This window comes from Danio rerio, chromosome 24 (assembly GCF_049306965.1).
Source record: "Danio rerio strain Tuebingen ecotype United States chromosome 24, GRCz12tu, whole genome shotgun sequence".
In the NCBI taxonomy this organism is placed as follows: domain Eukaryota; kingdom Metazoa; phylum Chordata; class Actinopteri; order Cypriniformes; family Danionidae; genus Danio; species Danio rerio.
The window spans coordinates 1011296-1036904 of NC_133199.1; the positions used below are offsets into that span (position 1 = coordinate 1011296).

The 25609-nt window shown below is 40.5% G+C and overlaps 1 protein-coding gene across 7 annotated transcripts in view; it reads left to right on the plus strand.

Moving 5' to 3' along the window:
• The window catches only part of piezo2a (piezo-type mechanosensitive ion channel component 2a), a 150032-nt gene that overhangs the window by 118188 nt on the left and 6235 nt on the right, over positions 1-25609 (plus strand). For all 7 annotated transcript variants that reach the window (XR_012399642.1, XM_073941353.1, XM_073941355.1 and 4 more), the window contains 17 exons: positions 795-961; positions 1176-1363; positions 5188-5328; positions 8390-8656; positions 10945-11203; positions 11398-11580; positions 14446-14671; positions 14988-15111; positions 15323-15470; positions 15917-16131; positions 17976-18134; positions 18616-18763; positions 19960-20148; positions 21409-21501; positions 22190-22359; positions 24192-24308; positions 25069-25148. Coding sequence is in view for 6 of the 7 variants with exons in the window: in XM_073941353.1 (XP_073797454.1) it covers positions 795-961; positions 1176-1363; positions 5188-5328; positions 8390-8656; positions 10945-11203; positions 11398-11580; positions 14446-14671; positions 14988-15111; positions 15323-15470; positions 15917-16131; positions 17976-18134; positions 18616-18763; positions 19960-20148; positions 21409-21501; positions 22190-22359; positions 24192-24308; positions 25069-25148 (2874 nt within the window). In the remaining variant the exon portion in view is untranslated. The remainder of the gene's footprint in view (positions 1-794; positions 962-1175; positions 1364-5187; positions 5329-8389; positions 8657-10944; positions 11204-11397; positions 11581-14445; positions 14672-14987; positions 15112-15322; positions 15471-15916; positions 16132-17975; positions 18135-18615; positions 18764-19959; positions 20149-21408; positions 21502-22189; positions 22360-24191; positions 24309-25068; positions 25149-25609) is intronic.

Genomic DNA, 25609 nt, shown 5'->3' on the forward strand with positions numbered 1-25609 from the left:
ATAACTTGTTCCAGATGTTTTCTTTCCCTTAGTTTTTATTTGCTTATGTGTTTGGCGTATGTACTCGAGTGCGATCGGAAAACTGTGCCCTCCTCTCCTTTCACTCCGCCCCGAAGCCCCGGCTGTCCCTCTTTGACCCAAGGTATTCGGCGGGCCGAAAAAGGCCAGCCGCTGGCCCCAAGAAAGCCCCGATTTGGCCTGATTAGGCCCCGGAAGTGACAGCGGAAACGCAACTGGCCTTGGCTGGCTCGCTTTAAGCGCGATAGTGGATACGCGGCTAATGTTGCAGATCTGAAATGTCGTTCTGCTGATTGTAAAAGGCCTCAGCCCTCCGTCAGTCCGTCATCACAGTGCTTTAGTATTATTATTCTTCAGTTATTATTCCCTCCAGAACTGCCTTGAGCATCTGTCTGCTCCCGTCTCACGCCTCCTAAAGCCGTTGCATTCGTTGCGTTTCACCTTCATCTTCTGTTTCGCAACTCGTGTGCAATATTACAGCTTTATGCATGAGTCTAACTCACATGTTTGGATGGAAACACAGCTACTGACATCCATAACTGAAGCACTATAGAAGTCAGTGTCTGTTTTTTCCTGGGCTCTTCAGTATACTGGAAAGTGCTTAAAGAAACAAACACACATACATACATATATATCTTCATTTGAGTTCAACAGAACGAAAAACAAATACGAAACAAGCGAATGATGAGGAAATTGTGTGAACCGACCCTTTAACATGAGCTCATAGAGTCCCGTCTGTCAGCGGTGCAGCTCTCTGACCTCTCTCTGTCCTCCAGATAACATGATGAAGCGCGTTTTCAACATGGTGAAGTTCTCCTGGGTTCTGTTTCTGGCTCTGCTGGACAGCTTCACCGCCTGGCTCAACTCTATATGTCAGGAGCACATCGACATCTCCAGCGTGCTGCGAATCGAGCGCTGCATGCTCACACACGAGGCCAAGAAGGTGGAGCTCACAGAACACACGACACATCTAGCGATTTACCGCAGTACACGCAGTTGAAGTCAGAGTTATTCATTGTTCATTATTTCCCAAATGATGTTTACTGGCACTTCACTGGACCTTTAAGCTGATATTGTTAAATCGTTGAAGAAAATAAAAAGCATGAGTCGTGGATGAGGAATGGAAACGGCTCCAACATGGTGTGTGTTTTCTGCAGGGTAACGTCCCCTCGCGGGACAGCATTCGCATGTACTACCAGAGGCAGATGTGCAGGCCGGCGTCCACACAGTCCAGCCTGGAGCCCACAGAGGAGGCTTACTCTGACTTCAGCCCGCTGCGGACGGACCCAGATCTCCCCCCGCAGGAGCACACTGAGCTGCAGACCTCCACGGAGAATCTGGCCAGGTCAGAAAACACACTCTTCTGTCTTGACGCTGAGAAACGCTGCATCCAGAGTCTCATCTGCCATTCCTTTAAGGCACAGGTGTCAAACTCAGTTCCAAAAGGGCCGCAGCTCTGCACAGTTTAGTTCCAACCCTAATTAAACACACCTGATCAAACTAATCGAGTCCTTCAGGCTTGTTTGAAACCTACAAGTAAGTGTGTTGGAGCAGGGTTGGAACTAAACTGTGCAGGGCTTCGGCCCTCCAGAAATTGAGTTTGACATCCCTGATTTAAGGAGTCAGTTGCGTCACTCCATGGAATGTTTGCTATTTACATGGCGACTCTGTAAGAGTAAACACAGGGTTAAACAGAGCATCCGCAGCGCGAGGATAAAGAACGAGCCTCCTCCATTCAGCCTCTTTACTCCTTTACTTTGGTGGAGTGAGGAAACGGTGGAAACTCTCTCCACTGAACACATCCATCAGCCCACATGTTTAATCTCCTTTGTTAAACACAAAGATTTGCTTGAAAACTGTTTCTAAATTCAGTTCTAATCTCCAGCAGAGGAATAAATGAACAATAATAATGAAGTGTGGTCAGAAAACTGAGTTATATCCAAACACACGTCCTGTTCTTATCCACATATGCTGATGCAGACGCCTCCAACACCCCACAGCTGGACACATCTACACTTGTGTTTATTATAAATCTGCAGATAATCAATAATACTGATCAGAATAATCACATTATACAGATGCAGATCATCAATAAACTGAAGAAGCCCCCCGAGGTGAAGAAGGCATGAGGCAGTGTGTTTATATTAAATCATCATTTCTGGATCATTTTAATCCTTTAATTGTGTTCATCTGTAAAGATATGTGTGTGTTGCTGATCATCCTGTGTGTATTCAGCAGTGTGTGAGCGTTTAGACATTTACATTTAGTCATTTAGCAGATGCTGTTATCCAAAGCGACTTAAAAATGAGGACAAGCGAGCAATTTACACAACTATAAGAGCAACAATGGATAAGTGCTGTAGGCAAGTTTCAGGTATGCAAAAGAAAGTGTAAGAAGCAAAACAGTCGTAATTTTTTATTTTTATTTTTTAAATAGTTCAGATAGGAAGGGTCGGACCTTTCTGATGTTATAGAGTTCAAATCTGCACGATCAAGCAGTTCTAGACATGTGGTCAGAGAAGTTTAGTTGGTCATCAATCGTTACTCCAAGGCTTTTCACCGTTTTGGATGCAGTAATGGTTGCCCCATCCATCTGGATTGAAAAGTTATGATGTAGAGTCGGGTTGGCAGAAACTTGATGATCTTTCATCCAGAGTGAAATATCCAACAGGCAGGCTGAGATGCGAGCCGGAACCGAGGGATCATCAGGGTGAAAAGACAGGTATAGCTGGGTATCATCAGCAGAGCAGTGATTGGAGAATCCATGTCTCTGGATGACTGATCCTAGAGATGTCATGTAGATGGAGAAGAGAAGTGGCCCAAGAACAGAGCCCTGTGGTACCCCAGTGTTTAGATGCTGTAGGTTGGACACCTCTCCCCTCCAAGACACCCTGAATGACCTGACAGAGAGGTAAGATCCGAACCACTGAATAACCGTGCCTGCAACGCCCAGTGACTCAAGCGTAGATAGCAGGATCTGGACCTGGACCTGCATATGTGCATAACTAACACACTCTGCTGGAGTTTAGAGCAGCTTTTAGTTGGTCAATGGTGCTGTTGGTCTATTTCAGTTCCTCAGAATAGCAGCGCTCCAACAGTGCGCCTTAACACACCTCCTCTATAGACCACAAAGCGGCGCATATGGATTTGCTAATTAAACAATGTGGCGCAAAACGTGAAAATTAGGCTTGCACTGGTCTGAAATCGTTGGGTTTATGATAGGGATGTAAGTGTTTAACCCTGTATAAGTCTGGAATTTTAATCATACTAATCTTGCAAAGGTCCTAAAAAGTCTTTAAAGTGACTTGGTGAAACCTGCAGAAACGCTGAGATTTTTGTGTTCCATAGTTTTGACACCACTGCCCCACTCCTCCTCCTGGCGACTCTGCCCAGTTGTTGCTTGAATTCATGCTGCTTGCTTTAATATGAAGGTTTTAGTTGAACAGCTGTAAATTGCTGACGGTTTTGCGATCAGATTTGAATGCAGAATTGCAAGCTAAAGCACCAGGGTAGTTTCTAATTTTATATTTTATTTCTGAAATGTTTATATTAATGTAAAGCTTTTATTTTCTGAGTTCATAAAAAGAGTTTAAAAAGTAATTCTTTAGCTAGTCTGGCTATATTTCCACTATTTTTAAGGTATAAACAAAAAAGTTTGTTGTTGCAACAATGAGAAAAAATGTAATCAGCCAAAATAAACTTATGATTGTGAGTGACACGGTGGCTCGGTGGTTAGCACTGTGGCCTCACAGCAAAAAGGTCTGGGCAAGTTGGCTTTTTTGTGTGGAGTTTGCATGTTCTCCCCGTGTTGGTGTGGATTTCCTCCGGGTGCTCCGGTTTCCTCAAAGGTCCAAAAACATGAGTGTGTGTATGGGTGTTTCCCAGTACTGCGTTGCAGCTGGAAAGGTGTAAAACATATGCTGCAGTAGTTGGTGGTTCATTCCGCTGTGGCGACCTCTGATAAATAAGGGACTAAGCTGAAGGAAAATGAATAAATTAACTTGTTATTGTAAAAAAAGTAGTTTTCATTTAAATAAACTGCAGTAAAGCTGCTTGGAAAAGGAACAAAATGTATTTATAAATAATTATATATGATATACAATAAACTCCTGATTCCTGCAGACGTCATTTAATTACAGGTAAAAATCTGTTCATCTAGAGGTAATATTTTCCTGTGTCTCCACACAGAAACAAGCAGACTAATATGAGTAAAAGCTGTGATCTCGGTAGTGACTGAGCTGTGAATTAGACCGTGTTCTGGATAAATGAGCGTGTGGTTCAGTGAAGCAGTCTGGGATTTCGCAGCCCAGTTTATTTGGATGGTTCGGTGTTCACACCCTCAGTAGTGCGCACTCTGCAGATAAGGTATTCGGGGAGGGCTTAGTGTGCCAGATTTGAACAGCAGGCTTCTGTCTCAGGCCTCAGCGAAGGACACGTTACTCCCTGATCCTTCACTAAACCAACAACACACAACACCTCATTTAAATATACACTCACTAAACACACATGTGCCAAACTATACAGTGCAGATCACTCACTCGCATGTACAGATGCAGTCTGAATTATTAACTCTCCTGCTAATATTTCTCCCCCAATTTCTGTTTAATGGAAAGAAGAACACATTTCTAATCATGATAGCTTCAATAACTCATTTCTAATAACTGATTTATTTTCGTCTTTGCAATGATGACAGCACATAATATTAGACTACACTAATATTCAGCTTAAAGTCACATTTAAAGGCTTCACTAGGGTTAGAAGTTTAAATACTGATTTCTCAGTAGGTAAAAGGTTTTAAATAGAGTTTTGATGTGATAGATGTGATGACGCTGAATGTGTTTTCTGTCATGTGTGTAATGTGAACGCTGATGTGGTTGTGTGCTGAAGCCAAAGATAAATTTCCACTCGTGGACAAGAAGCCAAGTAAAGTAAAATAATATTACGGTAAATCCACTGTAATTCAGTATTACTTTGTACTTATGTACCATTATATATGAATATACGAATAATTACCTTATCAGGTCACTCTTTACTATAAGGTCCTGTTAGTTAATGTTAGTCAATGAGTGCTAACATGAACTAATAATGAACAACACTTGTACAGCATGTAATAATAATCATAGTTCAACATGACGAGTGTGTGTGTGTGTGTGTGTGTGTGTTTCTGTAGTGTTTACACTGAATCCAGCATCGTGGAGGACTCTACACTGGATGAGGAGCGAGTCCTGAAGACCAGCCAGCGCAGCCGACCCAAACTCTGCAGAATCTCTGGTGTGGACGTACCGTCATCTGCTGACAGTGCAGCCTCAAGGTGTGTGTGTGTGCGCGTATGCTTCATTGCTGTCATTAGGAGGCAGGTGACTCTTTTATACCCGTGAACCAGTGTCACACACACAAACAGCTGTGTGTTGCAGGAACACTGATATAGATCTGTGCTGATAGACACACCATTTATACAACCGTCTGCTGACACACAGACACACATGCAGAATCGGTTCATTCACCATACTAATGGCACACACACATTTCCCATATCATATTTAAGATTTTTGTTCAACACATCCTCAAACATTATAGCTTTAAGCAAAACTAGATAAAGGACATGTATTGAGTTATATATTCATTGCATTATACATTATATGTATAAAATTAAATATATATATATATATATATATCTCCCTGCGTTGGCGTGGGTTTCCTCCTGGTGCTCCGGTTTCCCCCACAGTCCAAACACATGCGGTAGAGGTGTATTGGGTAGGCTAAATTGTCCGTAGTGTATGTGTTTGTGTTTGTGTTTGTTTGTGTGTGTGTGTGTGTGTGTGTGTGTGTGTTTCCCAGAGATGGGTTGCGGCTGTAAGGGCATCTGCTGTGTAAAAACATGCTGCATAAGTTGATGGTTCATTCCGCTGTAGAGACCCTGGATTAATAAAGGGACTAAGCCGACAAGAAAATGATATATAAATATATATAAACTTGATAGTCTTAACTACAACCAACATCCACAGGTGAATGAAAGACAAAGAACACAAAAGAAGATGCTTTAAAACATGCTGGAAATCTGTAACCATTGACTTTCATAGTGTCTGTTTTTCTTACAATGGAAGTGAATGGTTACAGGTTTCCAGCATTCTTCAAAATATCTGCTTTTGCGTTAAACTAAACAAAGAAACTCATAAAGGTTTGAGGAAACACTTGATGAAGAGTAAACAGTGAGTGAATGTTCATTTTTGGGTGAACTATCTGTTAGATTTTGCTGTATTCGGCTTAACCATTCTTGGATGGCTCTCCAATGTATTAGATGATTCTAATTAATACATAAAATAAGTCAGCTGACCAAAGTTTTTATGGGGAGAAGACTTTATTAAAGACAAAACCCGCCAGTCTGTGAGACACTATACTTTATAACAAAGGATATAACCTCCCCTGGAGATTACTCAACTGGTTTAGTTGGGTCACAGCTCTTGAGTTCAATTCACACTTTTTCAGATGCAGATACTTGTTTGCGTATGAGGCAAGCCATACATTCTATCATATCCCTTTAAAAGCATCAACATTGGATTGTGTTGGCTTTAATTCTGAGGAATGTATTATCTTTAGTTTATTCTTTTGATTATTGATAGTATTAATCTAGTTAAATTAATTTAAATTTAAGCCATAGCCATAGAAGCTGGCATGGTGTTAAACACAACTATCCCGCTAAAGCAGCGTTTTTCAATCCCAGCCCCAAAATAAATTTCAACAATACACAGATGTACGCACATTTATAAAGCTATACTTCATATTATATCATCTTTGCATCAAATGACTAGTAATGTGGTGTGTGTAATGCAGTGTTTGAGGGGCAGGACAGTAAATCTGACATTTTGGCTGCCAATTTCCGTCTCACACTATTGTATCACTTGTTTTTAAGACTTGATGACACCGTCATTGTTTTTTATTTATTTATAATTTGAGCAAATAATAAAGACATTTCACTGCGCTCTGAGTTTACCAACTATGAAGAGAAACACACCGATGTGGAAACAGTCCATTGAGAAATGCTGCTTTAAAGCAGGTCAACTCCTCCCTCTTGTGGTGAACGACAGGAATGAAGTGTTCTCTCTTGTGTCCGAGTGTGTTGATTACCAGATGACTGTAATTGAGCAGTTTTTCTCAGGAATTAGACTTCACTAAGTAGTTTTACAAATGTGCACTTGAACATCCACTTGAGTGTATTGGTAGTGCTGTATCTCTATTTACACACCACTATTATCTGCAGCGGTTACTTTATTTTGTGCTTATATTTCTTTACATTTGATTTCCGTAGAGGAATTATCAGTCCTGTTAATCCCATCTGATCAAAATCTCATCATAAAGGCAAGGCAAGTTTATTTCTATAGCACATTTTACACACAATAACAGACACCACAGTAATTCAAAGAGCTTTATATTCATTCATTCATTTACTTTTCGGCTTAGTCCCTTTATTAATCTGGGGTTGCCAAAGCAGAATGAACCACCAACTTATCCAGCATATATTTATACGCAGCAGATGCCCTTCCAGCTGCAACCCACCATTGGGAAACCTCCATACTTGTTCACGCACATAAGTGCAGACAATTTAGCTCGGACGCTTCCCCTGTACCACAAGTCTTTGGACTGTGGGGGAAACCGGAGCACCCGGTGGAAACCCACGCCAACACGGGGAGAACATGCAAACTCCACACAGAAACACCAACTGACCAAGCCGGGACTCGAACCAGCGACTAAAAAACAGAGTAAAGTGTGTTAAAGCAGGTCATAGAAAAGAAAAGACACAATAGAGCGATCTGTCGGACATACTGTAGAAAAACCTCAAGACACAAGCGCTTCATAAACACAGCAGACGTGTAGAGTAAGAAGCAGTAAAAGTGTGCAAGAAGATGCAAAGACTGAGAGACTGTTTAGATCACAGGTGTCAAAGCCAGTTCCTTGAGGGCCGGGGATCCGCGCAGTTTAGTTCCAACCCTAATTAAACACACCTGATCCAAGTAGTTGAGTCCTTCAGGCTTGTTTGAAACCTACAGGTAAGTGTGTTGAAGCAGGGATGGAACTAAACTGTGCAGGGCTGCGGCCCTCCAGGAACTAGCTTTGACATCTGTGGTTTAGATGATGATGGAGATGTCACCTGAGCACTGAAACCTCCAAACGGCCTTAAGTGTTCACTAAATTTCCTGCAGAATGTCGCATGTAAACACATCAACCTTTCACAGTGTGATACTCACTACACTTGAGTACTTTTAGCTCAGACTTTGAGTAATGTTTACACCAGATACTTTTACTGCACTCTCACTACATGTTTGGCCAAGTAATGGAACTGGAGTATAATTAGTCTGTACTCTTTCTACCTTCAGCGAGCGCACGCAGGGCACGGAGCTGTACTCGCGGCAGGGCACCAGTGACACCGTGGAGGAGTGTGGAGCGGACACGCTGTGGTCCAGCGCTTCAGACCTGCTGCAGACGCCACACAGAGACGTCCCGCCATCATACAGCAGAGCCACGGGCCTGGACTGTATATGTGACGAGCGCAAACTGAAGATCCAGACGCCGGAGGATTCCAGCAGCGGGACACCGCAGACCTCCAGCCACCGGCTGACCGCCAGCGAGCTGCTGCAGACACGGTCAGGATACACACCACACACACACACACACACACACACACACACACACACACACTTCATAAAGCTTCATAAAGTACCATTAGTCTTTTACAATTGCATTTATTTGTAAAAAAATACAGTGCAAAAACAAAACTTTATGGTAAAAAAAAAAAAACGCCAGCTGTAGTTGCCAGAGATTTAGCATTAAATTTACTGTACACCAGGGGTGCCCAATCCTGCTCCTGGAGATCTACCTTCCTACAAAGTTCTGCTCCAACCCTAATCAAACAGAACTAAACCGACTAAGTAGGATCTGGAGGAGCGCTTGGTAATTACCGACAGGTGTGTTTGATCAAGGTTTCAGCTGAACTCTGCAGGTAGGTAGATCGCCAGGAACAGGATTGGGCACCCCTGCTCTACACACAGTAGAAACCATAGCATTTACATATATTTTAATTTTACAGTAAACTATCTGTGCTATCATTTTTATAATAATAATAATAATAATTTTGTTTTATATAGCACTTTTAAAAGTTACTTTCTCAATACACATTACGTTCAAATCAAGACAACAGACTATAATAAAGACACTACAGTGATTAAAAGATAAAATACAATAATAGAGCAGGTAATAGCAGACAGAATCATTAAAAGCAGCCCTAAACAAAAAGATAAAGATTTTTATAAAATGGCAAGAGACTGTGCATTCCTAATATCAACTGGAAGAGAATACCACAGTGTTGGAGCGTAATACGTTTTAATCAAGTTTTAATAATTAGATTTTTTATTAATTAATTAATAAATAATTACTTTTTGTCTTGCTGGCCTAAAACGTTTAGAATGGTAATAATACGAGTTTGCAACATCAGATGGTATTAATGTACGACACTTGAAGTTATGCATGTTTTTAAAAGGCTGGGTATGTTATGTTATGCTCCATTATGTGTATTTATTATGTGTGGTTATTCTGTTCATACGTTTGGGTGAGTAAGATTAATGTCTTTGACTTTATTTCAGAGGAATTTATTATATTCAGTTTAATATTCTTAATCCATAATATTTGATGAAACCTTGTAATTCAATAAAAGATAATCAATATAATACATATATGCTGCAGTATGCTTTTTCTTGTCATAAACATAGCCATAGAAGCTGGCATGGTGTTAAACACAGATATCCCTTTAAAGCAGCGTTTCTCAGTCCCAGAGTAAATTTCAACAATACACTAAACGTATGCACTTTTATAAAGCTATACTTTGTATTATATCATCTTTGCATCAAATGACAAATACTAATAAGAATAAATTACACCTTGTGTGTGAGGTGTGTGTAATGCAGTGTGTATTTATTTAGGGCACGACTCTGCAGAAACCCTAGTGTCTGCATCAGTGGTGTGTATTCTGTCTGTTAGTTAGAAGCACGGATGTAAATCCCCCCCCCCAAAAATACAAAATAAATAAATAGAATTTCACTCTTTGTTGTAAAAAATATATGTATGTACAATATGCCTAAAATAATTGTGTAAGTTTACAAAAAAGAAACGCAACAAATGCATTTAGAAACCGTTGAGTTCCCCCTCCCCTTCCTCACAGTGGTTTGGCCCACTGCCTGCTTCTCCAGCTCATCTAACCTGCACACACACAAGTCAGGTGTGCGGCCTTCATGTTGAACTTCAGCAAGTAGAGTATTTCATTCACTGTGAATAAACCCAATCTGTTTAATGATGCAGGCTCATTCATAAAGGACTGTAGTTTCCGCAAATAATGATGGTTAAGGGTGTCATATTGCATGCGTCTGCTATATTAGAACGTTAGCTCGTTTACAATAGCTTCTTGCATTGTGCATTGCAGCTAACATGCCGAAGCCGTTTCCCATGCATTGATTCATTCGTGATGACTTGTTAATGTTAACTTAACATTAACGGCCACAATTAGCATATCGTTTAGCTGTGCGTGTTCGAAACGAGCCCACTGTACTTTTGAATAATCCACATTTAAATGCAATTGTTAACTTTTTTAATTCTGTTTTTATTGTATATGAGAAGCATGCCAAATCAACAGAAATATCAACGAGCAGCTCTCAGCAATCTCTCAGCAGCTCTACTTTGCTATCTCTGACTGACCAGCTGACCCAGCCACACCCTTCCCTAAACAATAATAATGAAGGGGGCACATGTGGGGATTATTTGTGTCCCCTTCAAAAATTGCTCATGAGAAATGTTTAATTTATTGCCTCCATTTTAAATGAAATGTACGCTGTCCTAGTGTGTGTGTGTTATTGTGTGTTCATCTGCTGTTCTCCTCCTCCAGGATGTTTTACGATGCAGATCTGGAGCAGTCGGAGCGTTTCTACCGCTCTCAGCCTCAGCTCCTGCAGCTCTGCTACTCGCTCTACAATGTGCTGGTGTCTCACTCTCAGATGGTCTGCTATCTGGTCATCATCCTCAACCACATGATCTCCGCCTCGGTGGCCACGCTGGTGCTGCCCGTGCTCATCTTCCTGTGGGCCATGCTGTCGGTGCCGCGGCCCAGCAAACGCTTCTGGATGACCGCCATCGTGTACACCGAGGTGCGTTTACTCTGTTCAGATTGGCTCCCCTTAGTTCTGTTGATGCTGTTTTCTCCCCGTTGTCGTCCATTATAGCCACATTTATTGGCTGCACAGCCAGGCGAGCGTGTATTCCTGCATCCCTGATCGTCGCTGGCTCTCCCTGTTCCAGAGCTCCAGTGTTGAGCACATGTTCTGTCTGTTTCTACACACAGGTGACGATAGTGATAAAGTACTTCTTCCAGTTCGGCTTCTTCCCGTTTAACCAGAGCATCGAGGTGGACAAATCCAAGCCGTTTCACCCGCCCAACATCATCGGTGTGGAGAAGAAGGAGGGATACGTTCACTATGACCTGGTGCAGCTGCTGGCGCTCTTCTTCCACCGCTCCATCCTCAAGGTCTGATTATCATGACTCCTATATTTATTCACACTCATGCTACAGAGAAGGCTTGATTCCGATTGGCTGATGCTTTAAGGCAGGGGTCACCAATCTCGGTCCTGGAGGGCCGGTGTCCCTGCAGGGTTAAGCGCCACCTCGCCTCAACACACCTGCCTGGGGGTTTGAAGCATACCTAGTATAAGCTTGTTCAGGTGTTTGATTAGGGTCAGAGCTAAAATCTGCGGGACACCGGCCCTCCAGGAACAAGTTTGGTGACCCCTGCTCTAAGATGTGCTGTTATTGTCAGATAAACGCACAGATAAAGTAGTTCCGGCAGGTTTTGAGTGCATTACAGCTCCATATCACTACTCTGAATGATTTGGGTTATTTCACAGCCACAAGCTAGTGTTTTTGTACGTGGGCTGGAAACGTTTGGAGAAAAGCAGAAAATTTTAATCAAATATTTTCATTAAATTAAATTTATTAAACATTAAAGTTTAAAGTTAGAATACTGCTTATATTTTCAATAGTGTTAAATTAAACGTGCTTAAAACTGTAATCGTGTTGCTTTCATAATAATAGATCTTAGTAACTAGGTTATTCAATTACTATCGTAATTCAGCTAATTAAATTTATTATTTTTATTTTTATTTGTTTGCTTTTGCAATTAATGAAAACTGTAATATTTTATTTTTATATAATATTTTATTATTATATTTAAATATATTATATAATTATATTATATTTTATTTTTAAATCTAAAGGCATGCATAGACATGCATGAACTTAAAATAGATAAATATATATATATGATGAAAGATGACACATTTAAGATGCAAGAAAATGACATATTAAAAGAATAAATTACAGTAAATCAATGTTTGGTCTTTAAGGGAAACATCAAACATTGTCATTAATGTTCTACTATTAAATATAATATATAAATATAATATGAAATATTTTTAGCATGTGATATAATGTGACTAAGTATGTACATGTATTAGTTTGATGGTGTATTGCTATTATCCAAAATAGTAGCATCCAAAATAGAATTTTGTATTGACAAAATATGTGTGTGTATTATATTTATCATGCATTTATTTATTATAAACACACATAAATAGAAACAATCTTGTTACATTGAATTTAAAATGTATTTAGAATTTGTGTCTTTTATTTATATTTATACACACACACACACACACACATTTATATGTAAATATGTATACAATATTTTCTCAAATATATGCATATACATAATAAATAAACACAGTACACACACACACATATATATTATGTCAAAACAAACCTTTAATTTGGATGCGATTAATTTGTATAATTTTTTTTTAAGAACAAGGTTTTGAAAAGTGTTTATTGTTGCCTTTGGAAAAGGTGTGTGAACCCTGTACAGCAGTCAAACACACATCCAAACACAACAGAAGTCTTTGGAGGAGGCGTGGAAGAAACTAGTGCTAATTTGATTACAAACACCTGACAAATGCAACATCTGAAGAGCGGCTTCATGATAATAATTGACTTCAGTGCAGGGGTGCGCAAACTTTTTCTCACGAAAGGCCAAAAAAAAAAAAAAAACAGGGCTAGTGTGCCGAAGGTGAATATAGTTGTCATGGGTAATTTCCTCATTTGTTTTATAATACTTAAAGATACCTAGAAAACATTGCTTTATATTAACTAACACTGTATACATTTTTACATTTTATAATTTACTTATTACAACAAAAACCAAAAGAAAAACAGCCTCGTTTGTAAGAGCATGCAGTAGTTTCTGCCTTGATTTGCTCGCTGATGTCTTCTGCATAGTCCTCTATCTCTCGAGTGATGGTATTTACATTGTAAAAACTCAGATTAATGTACAGCTTTTCATTTACAGCATTTAATCTCAGTTTGCTTTTTTGTATCTCAGCAACTAAACAAACAAACAAAGATTTAGTCAAATTAGAAATGAGAAAAGGCGTTCTCTCCAAGCCCCTCCATCATTCTCACGCTCTTCTCAGACGGGACAGTGGGCCAAATCAAAGGTTACGGTGGGCCATCTTTGGCCTGTGAGACCTACTTTGAGCATGTCCGCTGAAGTGTGTTGAAATGAGATGCTGCGTCCCAAATCGCATACTTATGCACTATTCTACGCCATTTTGCAGTATCAATAGTGTAAGTAGTGTGTTCACACTGAAAACTCTAATAATAATAAGTGCACTTTAATTACCCGGATGATGCACTTATTCAGACGCCAAAGTGAAGTGTGTAATGATGGACACTTCACACACTCAACGACCGCAGGTTTGCTACGTAGCGGAAGGGGCGGAGCTATCGGCGGCACATGTTGGATAACTTTATTTATTTTGGATGGTGAAAGCAAAATTCTCTTACGAGAGTGATTATAGCGCCTCCCGATGGTGAATGCGATTATACTCACAGCAGGTATTATTTGATGATTTGGTCGTTTATTTCACTGATTTGGCGACCGTCATCGGGGAAACGCTTAGTAAAAAAACATTAGTGCGCCATTTGGGACGCCACTACATACATATACTGCCCTGTTGAGTGTGTAAGTGCATAAGTACATAGTGTATAGTGTGTCATTTGGGACGCAGCTATTGGTTTTCTTTTTGCAAACTGTTGTTTTATGTATATTATTACAGCTCAGATCAATGTTCTGTGTCTTAACACGTTTTTAAAACAGCAATAAAGCTGTCCATTATATGTAAGAGCAGTTTTATAAGCAGTATCAGTGTATTGATGCACTCAGGATCACTGAATTATTATAGGATAACGCCCTGCTGAGTATTAACCAGTCCGTCAGCAGCTGTTATCTTCATCAAATGTGTTGAGATGACATTGATTGTGCTGCTGTCTCCCGCTCAGTGTTACGGGCTGTGGGATGAAGAAGAGCCGCGCTCCGTCTCTCCACACACACACTCTGGCGCTGAAGAGAAAGCCGAGTGTTTCTCCGAGAAGAGCCCTGTGGAGGACACATACACGCGCACGCTGTCACACACACACCTCCGCTTGGCCAGAAAACAGCAGTCAAGTGCAGGCGTGCGCCGACAGAGCTCCAGCATCTCGCAGAGATCCGCTCGATCCAAAACAGGTGAACACCGATGACTTATACGCACTACACAGACTCTGCACAACAACCAATAACACACACACACACACACGCACACACACTTCATACATACTTCATACCAACAGTACACATTTTCAGCCTCTCCCTAATGAAACACACCCGAATCGACTCATTACACTGCAAAACCTGAAATGAATGGTTCAGATGACATCCAGAATATCTACTGTTGACGTGCCTCTTAGTTGCAGAGTGACAATACAAATCTTAATCCGTGAATGTAAATCTGTGTGTGTGTGTGTGTGTGTGTGTGTGTGTGTGTGTGTGTGTGTGTTTACAGGCAGTTCAGTGTCCAGATCGAGTGTCCGCCGCTCTCTCAGCGCTCAACAGAAGAGCCGTAAAGAACTGCTCATGGAAAAACTCAGAGAGCAGCTCATCAGAGCCAAACGCTTCACCGTCAAAACGTAACACACACACACACACACACACACACACACACACACACACACACACACCCATACACATACTAACTTGTCTATTAGAAGAAAACAACACACCATCATATTGTTATGTTTTCATTTCTACAGTCTGATTGGTGTGTGTGTGTGTGTGCATGTGTGTGTGTGTGTGCGCGCGTGTGTGTGTGTGCGCGCGTGTGTGTGTGTGTGTTTTCAGTGTTCTGGACGTCTACATCCCCATCAAGCAGTTCTTCTACAGCCTCATCCACCCTGAGTACAGCGCAGTGACGGATGTGTATGTGCTGATGTTTCTGGCCGATACGGTCGACTTCATCATCATCGTCTTCGGGTTTTGGGCCTTCGGGGTTTGTAGCGAGAGCTTTACTACTCTTAGTAAACTATTAGACTTGCTGTGTGCTGTTGAGTTGGGATAAATGATAAGATATATACAGTTGAAGTGAAAGTTATTTGCCCTCCTGTAAGATCAGTTCTTCTGGAGAAACTCTTATTTGTTTTATTTCGGCTAGAATAAAAGCAGCTCTTAATTGTTTTAAGCTCAATATTATTCGCCCCTTCAGCAATATTAGTGTTGGATTGTCTCCAGAACAAACCACTGTTACACAATGACTTGCCTAATTACCCTAACTTTACCCTAATTACCCTAGTGAAGCCTTTACATGTCACTGTAAGCTGAACACTAGTGTCTTGAAGAACATCTATTCTAATATTATGTGCTGTCATCATGATGAAGAGGAAATAAATCAGCTGTTAGAGATAACAGTGCCACTGAAGTCTGTCTCTCCCTCTACAGAAGCACTCTGCTGCTGCTGACATCACTTCCTCTCTGTCGGAGGACCAGGTTCCCGAGGCGTTCCTGGTGATGGTTCTGATTCAGTTCGGGACGATGGTGGTGGACCGAGCGCTGTACCTGAGGAAGACTGTGATGGGGAAGGTCATCTTCCAGGTCATCCTGGTGTTCGGCATTCACTTCTGGATGTTCTTCATTCTGCCCGGAGTCACAGAGAGGTTTGAAAGCCTGTCATTGTCTTGCTTTGCTTTGTGTTTGTTTATTGTAGTTTTGTGTTGTGTTGTTTTGTTTATGGTTTGGTTGTGTTTGTTTTTTGGTTTTGTTTGTTTTTGTGTCTTGTGTCTTGTTTTGTTTTTAGTTTGGTTTAGTTAGTTTGATTTTTGTGTTGAGTTTGTTGTTGTTGTTGTTGTTGTTGTTTTTTGTTGTGTTGTGTTGTTGTTGTTGTTGTTTCTTTGCTTTGTTTGTATTTTAGTTTTTTGTGTCAAGTTTTGTTTTGTTTGATTTTCAGTTTTTTGTTCGTGTTTTTTTGTTTTTAGTTTGGAATTAGTTTTGTTTGGGTTTTTGGATTTTGTTTGTGTTTTGTGTGTTGTGTTGGGATTGTTTTGTTTACTTTTGTTTTGTGTTTTTTATTTCTTTTATTTTATTAGTGTTTTTTGGGTTTATTTGGTTTGGTCTTGTTTATGACATATTTAAAAACAACAAATGTTGACAAAACTGCTTTACTGCTTAAAAATTCTTTATAACACAAGCTAAAAAGCTAAATTTCTCACCATCAATTGCTTACAGTTTTTCTAGTTTGCTTTGACCTGGTTAAAGAAACTAGGTTCCTCTTCATTTTCATTTTCACTATCCCAGCAGAGCAGAGGACCGGTCTTGCAAATGTGTAAAATCTTTCTCATTGGGTTGACACATTTTCCCCACCATTTTTCCAAACAGTTAACACAGATGTCATTCAAGCAGTCCAAACTCCATTGTTTTAGTTTTGGTAACCAAACAGAATCCATCTATTCCTAACTATTAAAAACTACCAACATCAGTATGAAATCACTGAAGCACCGGTTTGACACTCCTTCACACAAATCTTCAATTAGCCATCATTCTGCAAACCTTATAAAAACGATGGAAGGTCTGTGTTGTTCTGCGCCAGCATTGATGGAGGAGGTCAGTATGGCTATGTCCTATACTCCCAATAGATTTGATTGTATATTAGTTTACATGTGTTTTCTCTAATATTTACAGTATTTTATTACTTTTGTCTGTTTTTTTATTTACAGTATTTCAGTTTTCAGCCACAGTTTGAAAAATGTCATGAATTCAATATATATTCAATCAAAGCACATCTTATTCTTGATCCAATTCTTTGCAAAAAGGCGAATTTGACAGCCAAAATACAAAGACAACAAATGCCATTGGCTATAAGCTACAATGGCAAGCAATGGTGGTGCATTTTGAGTTCTGTATTTTGTATTTTGTTGTGCATTGTGTAATGATTAATTGAAAGAGCTCATATACTTGTTTGCAAGTTGTGTTGTTTGAAGGTAAAACTAGCTTTTGTTGCATATGTTAAATGTTTTGACACGGTATGTGCCTTTTGCAAGCAAAATGTGTCATTTTGACCATGAGTGCTGCTGTTTAGGCCTGTGTGTTAACTGATCTGAAAATGTGGAGTTTCAGTTGACAACTGCATCCAAGCAATCGAGAAAAACTGTAATATCATTCCATAATCAATATTAAAACATGTAAAAAAAATAATAAGACCCCTGTAACACCCCTTTTTGCTGGCATATAAAGCTGTACAATATAGAAATGAAAGCTTACATTATGTTTCTGGCAGATAGCAGCAATGCATTTAAATGGGAAAATAGACCCAATATTGATCCTTGGGAAACAGCACACTCCATTCAGCCTAAAAGGATGAAACATTCGATTCAACACCAAACATTTCCTTGGATCACAGCCCACAGTCTTAAACGCTCGATCAGTATTTCATGCGTTATGATAATGTAATTGTTCTTGTGGGGATTGACCTGATGTGTGTGTGTGTTTGTGTGTGTTTCGTCAGGCGTTTCAGTCAGAACACAGTGGCTCAGCTCTGGTATTTTGTGAAGTGCATCTACTTTGGTCTGTCGGCGTATCAGATCCGCTGCGGATACCCGACCCGCGTCCTGGGAAACTTCCTGACCAAGAGCTACAACTACCTCAATCTCTTCCTCTTCCAGGGGTGAGGACTGGCCCTTTCCTTGTGTCTTTTCTTTTCTTTAAAACGCTCTGGTTCCAATTGGGATATAAACAATGAACGATATTTACGAAAGAAGATTTCCTTAGCAAAGATTTTAATAACAATCATTTACTTTATTAATTATTAATGATTAATAATTAATTATTATCATATTTACTAACATTAACAATACCTGTACAGCATTTATTGACAACATTTACATGGATAAAATCCGAATTGACATTTGTTAATGCATCGAGTTAACGAATACAAACTGTATTTTCGTTAACTAACACGAGTAAATACTGCAGTAAATGCATTGTTCATTGTTTGTTTATGTTAATAACATTAGCTAATACAGCCTTGTGCAGTGTTTCCATAATAAAGACAATAGAGTTTCTTTAGTCTGATCTAAATGTTTTAGTTTGTTATCAGTTAAGTTTGATCGGTCGTTGTAACTGTATGTGTTGATCACGATGTTCAGGTTCCGGTTGGTGCCGTTCCTGACGGAGCTGCGGGCCGTGATGGACTGGGTCTGGACGGACACGACGCTCAGTTTATCCAGCTGGATCTGCGTGGAGGACATTTACGCTCACATCTTCGTGCTCAAGTGCTGGAGAGAGTCCGAGAAGGTGAGACAAGCTGGTAACGTGTAATAATCAATAATTACTGTCGAGTTTTGACACTTATTTTATCTTTGCAAATCAAATTAAATCAAATCAGGCCTTTATTTGTCACATACACTTTCGTATATTGAAATTGAACCCCTCCCCGAAAGTACACAGACATCACAGTTTTCAGGGGAAGACAGGTCACAGCATTTAGGAAAGGAAATAAGATGCATGTCAGGAAAGGGAGGCAAAAAAAATCTCCCTCTCTCCTTGCCCATGAATTAGAGCAACCAGGGAGACAAAAGAAGAGCCCCAGCAGCAATCAGCACAGAAACACACTGACAAGACGCAACGTTGCCACAGGGGGTGTGAACAAGGGGTGAGGATATAGTCCGGTGAGGGCGGGCAGCCGTCTCGTTCTGCAGCCGTGGAGGCGCATGTTCGCAGACCCGTCTACCCTCTCCAGTGGGCACACGAAGGCGTCGGATGAGGGGATTGGTTTGGATAGCAGGGCACGGAGAGCCTCAGAGATGGAATAAGACGAAGATGAGAGGAGCTGGCAAGGAGAGATATGGGACAGAGAGGGAAAAAGCCGAAGAGCCTAAGAAGAAATGACGCAAATGATATTTGGAGTGTTAGACTGGGATAAAGTAATCATCATTATATTAATGATATATTAATGCTATAACCTTACAGAAGCAAGCGTATCGAGGATTAAATATCAGGCAATGTAATGGTGAATCTCCAAAAACTTCCATTCCAGCTTTTGTGTGCTTCAGCACCATGTCCTGATGATATGTGACACTGTGCAATTGAAGATATATTAGATATATTAGATATTTTGTGTCCTCAGTGCTCATAAACTATATAAATTCAGCTTTTTAGTTAGTGTAAGTCAGGGAATGTGATATTTGGCGCTCTAAGCAGTGAAAAATCATATAAAAACACAAGAGAAGGCTTCTGATGAGATTAGTTTGAGGACAAAAACCTGATAAATGTCAGAAATACAACATCTGATCAGCGCTTGTAGATCTGGGAACTGAAGTTCGAGCAGAATAATGCACTTCAGGTTGTTGAATCATTTACCAATAACACTCATCTGAGGTGTAACACCAACAAGTACGTGTGTGCATTAGTCTACTAATGGCAATTGTTCCTTGCATATGATGAATGGGCGTAGAGCACGGGAGGAGTGACGTGTGCGTTGTGTTTTTCAGCGCTATCCTCAGCCCCGCGGACAGAAGAAGAAGAAGGTGGTGAAGTACGGGATGGGCGGCATGATCGTGATGCTGCTCATCTGTATCGTCTGGTTTCCTCTGCTCTTCATGTCTCTGGTCAAATCGGTGGCCGGAGTGGTCAACAAACCGCTGGACGTGTCCGTCACCATCACACTGGGAGGATTTCAGGTCAGCGTGGAGTCATTTCATTTGTAATGCGCTTTCGACAATAATCATGAAGGATTTGTGCACATTATTGAACTTTCCATCACTCCACAACCGTCTGTTCTCTGATTGGTGTTTCTTGGTGTGAGGGGCGGAGTCAATTTGTCACTCAAATGAGATCCACCAATAGCAAAGCACAACCCTCCAATATAATCTGGATGGAGGAAATCAAGCAGGCTTAAAGCATATGCTGGATGAGTTGGTGGTTCATTCCGCTGTGGCGACCCCAGATTAATAAAAGGAACTAAGCTGAAAAGAAAATAAATGAATGCATTAAGTATGACAATTCTATAAAATACTAAAAATAAATATAATGTAATATAATACGGATACAGAATTATCTGCGGTCTTAGGCCCGACTCATGGCTAGGGCCAGACGGAATCTGCGGACGTTCTTTTGCTATTTCTGCGGATAATTTAGGTAAAAATCTGCGGATTTCTGCGGAATTATTTTGGGAGTATCCAGCGGAGTATCATAACTAAAACCTTAATAAATTAAATGAAAAGTAATAAATTACTGAATAAAAAAGTAATAAATTACTGAATTAATAATGGGCTAAAAATCTGCAGAATTCTGCTAAAATTGTGTGCGCGCAGATTCCGTGTGGGCCGACTCATGGCCAAAATGAATGTGATGAAGTCTTCCCTCCCTGACTCTTTATCCCTCCTTTCTGCTTTATAGCCATAACATCATCATTAAATGATACGGACTTTAGTTTTGTTGCAAAACTCGCTGCGTGTCGACACCTCTGCGTGTCTGTAAAGGCTGTTACTCTGCTTTAGCGGTGCACGAGCAGCGTGCGTGCAAACCACCAGGATTCACACAGGAGCACGTGTGAGGCAAGCGGGAATGGCCGAAGATGCAAAAGATGGCGAATGTGAACGGCCCCTAACGTCTTTATTCTGGGATGGGCACTGTAAATGAATACACTTGCATGAAGTAAATTGTATTTCAGTGCTTTTACCAGGGGATGTGTTTTTTTTACCTTGGCGCCCCCAGCAAGATGCCACCCTGGGCCCATGCCTAAATCTGCCACTGTGTGTGCGTGCGTGCGTGTGTGTATGTGTGTGTGTCTGTCTGTGCGTGCGTGCATGCATGTGTATGTGTGTCCGTGCGTGCGTGTGTGTGAGATCAGAATCATGTATATTATAATAACAGTAGCTGAAATGTGTTTTGTGTGTGCGCGTGCGTGTGTGTGTGTGTGTGTGTGTGTGTGTTTTCAGCCCATCTTCACGATGAGCGCTCAGCAGAATCAGCTGAAGGAACTGACCGAATCAGACTTCAAGAACTTCATCAACTCCTACAACTACGTCCCCGTAAGTCCATGTAATGATCTGATGTTCTGGTTTGAGGAAGCGTATATTTAGTCCTGTAGTGCTACAGTTAGTGCTGCACAATACTGGAGAAAACTCTGAGTTAGTATGTTTGAGTTTCTGACTGAGTTGAAGTGTTGTTGAGTATGTGAGCGGAGCAAATGAAGAGCTCTAGTGATTAAGTTTGTAGTAAAGTGCATGTGCATTTAAGAAAGCAATCACAAGCATTGACAAATAAAACAAATAGTCATTTGATTCCCAGTGATGGGTTGCAGCTGGAAGAGCATCCGCTGCGTAAAACACATTCTGGATAAGTTGGTGGTTCATTCCGCTGTGGCGACCCCTGATTAATATAAGGACTAAGCTGAAAAGAAAATGAATGAATGAATGAATGAATAGTAATGCGCGGTTGTCTGAGTATGTTCAGGCACATAATCGATGTGAAGTAACAGTGATTTTGGCAGCATGTGCACATCAGAAAAAGCTGCATCCTTAAAGTTACAAACATTGTTTGTTTGTAAAAAAACACAACATGTTTTATGTGTATGAAATAGGTGTAAGTTGCTGATGTGGCAACAAATATATAAACAGGAAACCTTGAACTGTTTCTCCTGTTGAGGATATGATTATGGTGTGATGTGATTATTGTGTACGGATGCAAAAGTCAAGTGTTTTTGATTGTGTTTCCCAGAGTGCAATGCAGTTTCTGGAGGCGTACCGGGCCGAGGACGTGACGGTGGCGGAGCTGGAGGGAAGCTCCAACTCTCTGTGGACCATCAGTCCTCCCAGCCGCAAAAACCTGATGGACGTGCTGAGCAAAGAGGACCAGTTCCCCGTCACCATGACCTGGAGCATACAGAGGTGCAGGCATTTACATCAAACACCATGTACGCGAATTAGATGCTGTTATAAAGCTGAAAGCCGAGTGTGAATCAAATTTGAAGCGTTAAAGTAGTGAAGTTTATGCGTTTAGATTTATTATCAAGTGTTTGAGTCATGAAGTAAATCATCAGTAAATGTGGCATAAAAAGCTCATATTGTGCACGATCTTATTCTCCGATCATCTGTAACTCAGTCCTACACTAAACCCAACCGCTGCCTCAATAACCGAGTGGCGAATTAGAGTTTATAATATTCACACAGCAGAATTATTCATGCGGTTGAACAGTTCGTGAGCTCAATTATTGGCCTTCCTGTAAAATTTTAATTTTTTTCCCCAATTTGTGGCTTTAAAAAAGTAATATTTGACTAGATATTCTTCAAGATGTATTGTAGTATTCAGCTTAAAGGGACATTTAAATGCCTAACTATGTTAACTAGGCAAGTCATAACTGTTTCTAACTTGTTCTGTAGACCAAATACATATCTATATTGCTTCTAATATTGACCCTACAGCGGTTTTTAAAACTGAATCTGCTTTTATTGTGCACAAGATAAAATAAAAAAGACTTTCTTCAGAAGAAAAAGGTGTATGTACTGTAATTAAATGCCATCCCAGTACTGGGTTGCAGCTGGAAGGGCATCCGCTGCGTGAAAACATGCCGGATAAGTTGGCGGTTCATTCCGCTGTGGCGACCCCTGATTATTAAAGGTACTAAGCGGAAAAGAAAATGAATGAATGAATAATTAAGTGCAGCGTCTGCGCATAATATAAGTTCAGAAATATTTGAAAAACACTATATATTTAAAAGGAGGTTGAATAATTTGTATTAATCAAATGCTTTGATGTATGATTTACTTCATATGCAAAGTGTGTTTATTAAGAGCGATGATCCCAGAACAAAGACTTTATTCTGTATGTGCGATGCTGTTAAAAGAAATGTAGTGTAATCCAAAAGCAAAGTGACGCGCGTGCACAGAGACCCGTACCAGCACACCTGTCGCTTTTGCTGCACCCTGACGTGCTGCTCTTGTCCCGGCGTGAGTCCCGGTTGTTGACATGCACGACGAAAAGTACTTGCCCCTCACGCGCTGCTGGTATAACTTCCTTTTATGCAATGAAACGGCACACAGTGAGCTTTGCAAGTCGACAAAGTTTCAATAATACGATGGTGATCTTATTCAGACTGCACGCCTCCTGATAATGTAGAATGAAGTAAAAATGAGGGATGACGAGTCAGGGAAGCAAGACTTAATAAACCGAATTCTCTGCCATGTGTCAAGTCTAAGACAACGGATAATTCTATGAAACATTCATTGCAATTAGGGTATTAGTCATGCAAAGATTTCTTAAATGATCTTAGCATCACTCCAGTTGTATTTACGTTGTTTTCCAGTTGCATTTAGGATTAATTTCTGTTATTTATTTAGAATAATGACTATAATGGTATATTTTGAAAGGGGTGTGGCCCAAGTAGAGCCTTATGTCTAGCAACACCCCGGTGCATACATATATTCAGTAAAAATTGTGAATAATAAAAAGCATAGTATTTAAGTACTCTTAAATACTATGCTTTTTATTATTCATAATTTTTATAACGTCATTGAAGCTTATTGCGGTTGAGTTTACATTGTTCCGCCAAAAGATGGCGACAGAGGCCGCATAATAAAGGACACAAACTGATTTCTCAGCATAAAGTAATGACTGTAGAGCTGATCAGTAGTGAACTATGTCCCTCTCTGGCTCTGGCTCTTGAATTTTGTACTGAATTTGATGAAATGTGGAGTAAATCCTCTCTGCTTTTGTGGTGCAGGAATCTGAGTCTTGGAGCGAAGTCTGAATTCGCCATGGACAAACATGTGACGTATCTGGACATCAAGACCAGGCAGGAGCTGATCGCGTTACTCAACGGAACCAGAAACACACCGGTGTGAGTATAAATACAGCACGGGATCCAGACGTCATCATGCTGAGTCTGATGACTCTTCAGATAAACACACGGATAAAGTAGTTCCGGCATGTTTCGAGAGCAGAGCATCGCAGCTCTGTATCAGTACGCTGATGTGGATGAGTAGTGAAATTGAGTCAGTATGCTGAGTAGAGTAATTAAATTCATTAGTAAAATACTATCTGTTAGAGACAAATTTGTACGAATATATAAATAAATACTCACACACACACACACACACACACACACACACACACACACACACACACAGTAGTCAAAGTTGTTTTTCCAGATTGAAACGAGGGATCAGGATTGTCAGTGTCCATGTTATTTGGTGATTTAACATCTTGTCACGACCCCCTGGTTTGAGTCGCAACATGACAACAAAAGGATCTATATGCAAATTATTTAATAAACACAGAACAACAAATCCAGGAATATGTCTAGGGATAAATGAAGAAGATAAAGAACCTAATCACAACTAACTTTAACCACATGATATAAATAATGTGAAACGAAAGCGGAATGATGGAGATGGTGTTAACATGAGGACGTGTAAGTAGCAGCACCGGTCCATCGGTGAGCAAGCAGGCAACCAATCAGGATCTGCTGCATCCAAACTGGAGTCCTGGGGTTGCCAAGGGTACGGGTGATCATGATGGTGGAGCGTGTGCTTTTGTCCCTGTTTTCTAACATGTGTGTTTAATGGCGTGTGCGTGTGTGTGTGTGTGTGTGTGTTCAGGCTGATAGAGCAAGTGTTTCCCTGCTTCATCCGAGCACCGAGCGACTCCAACGCCAAACCCATCGAGCAGCTTTACGAAGGTAACAGAGACTTTTCTTCATGAACACAGACAACTGTGGACAGTCTGAACGTTTGGGCTGTTTTTGACAGGTCATGCTCACGTTGAATGCTTCTATTGAGGTGTGAGAATGAAGCCGATGTCGTGTGTGATGATGTTCTCTGTCGCGTGTAAGAGATGTTGCACCCTCAGGTGTGTGATTTGTGTCCCAGGAGCACAAAGACACTCTATATCTTGTCCATTATGTGCATTTTGATGAAGATGAAGGATTTTTCTGTCATGGCAGAGTTATAGGAATGTGATTTGAGTAATGAAGTAAGCGGTGACTATAAGGTTAATGTCTAGTTGATGTTAGTAAAGGAGAATACTGTTGTTAGTTCATGTTAACAGACATTAGATTAAGCAGCATTGGGTTTTAAAAAGAGTAAATGTAGAAATATGATCAATACATGACGTACAAGTGTTGTTGATTATTAGTTTATT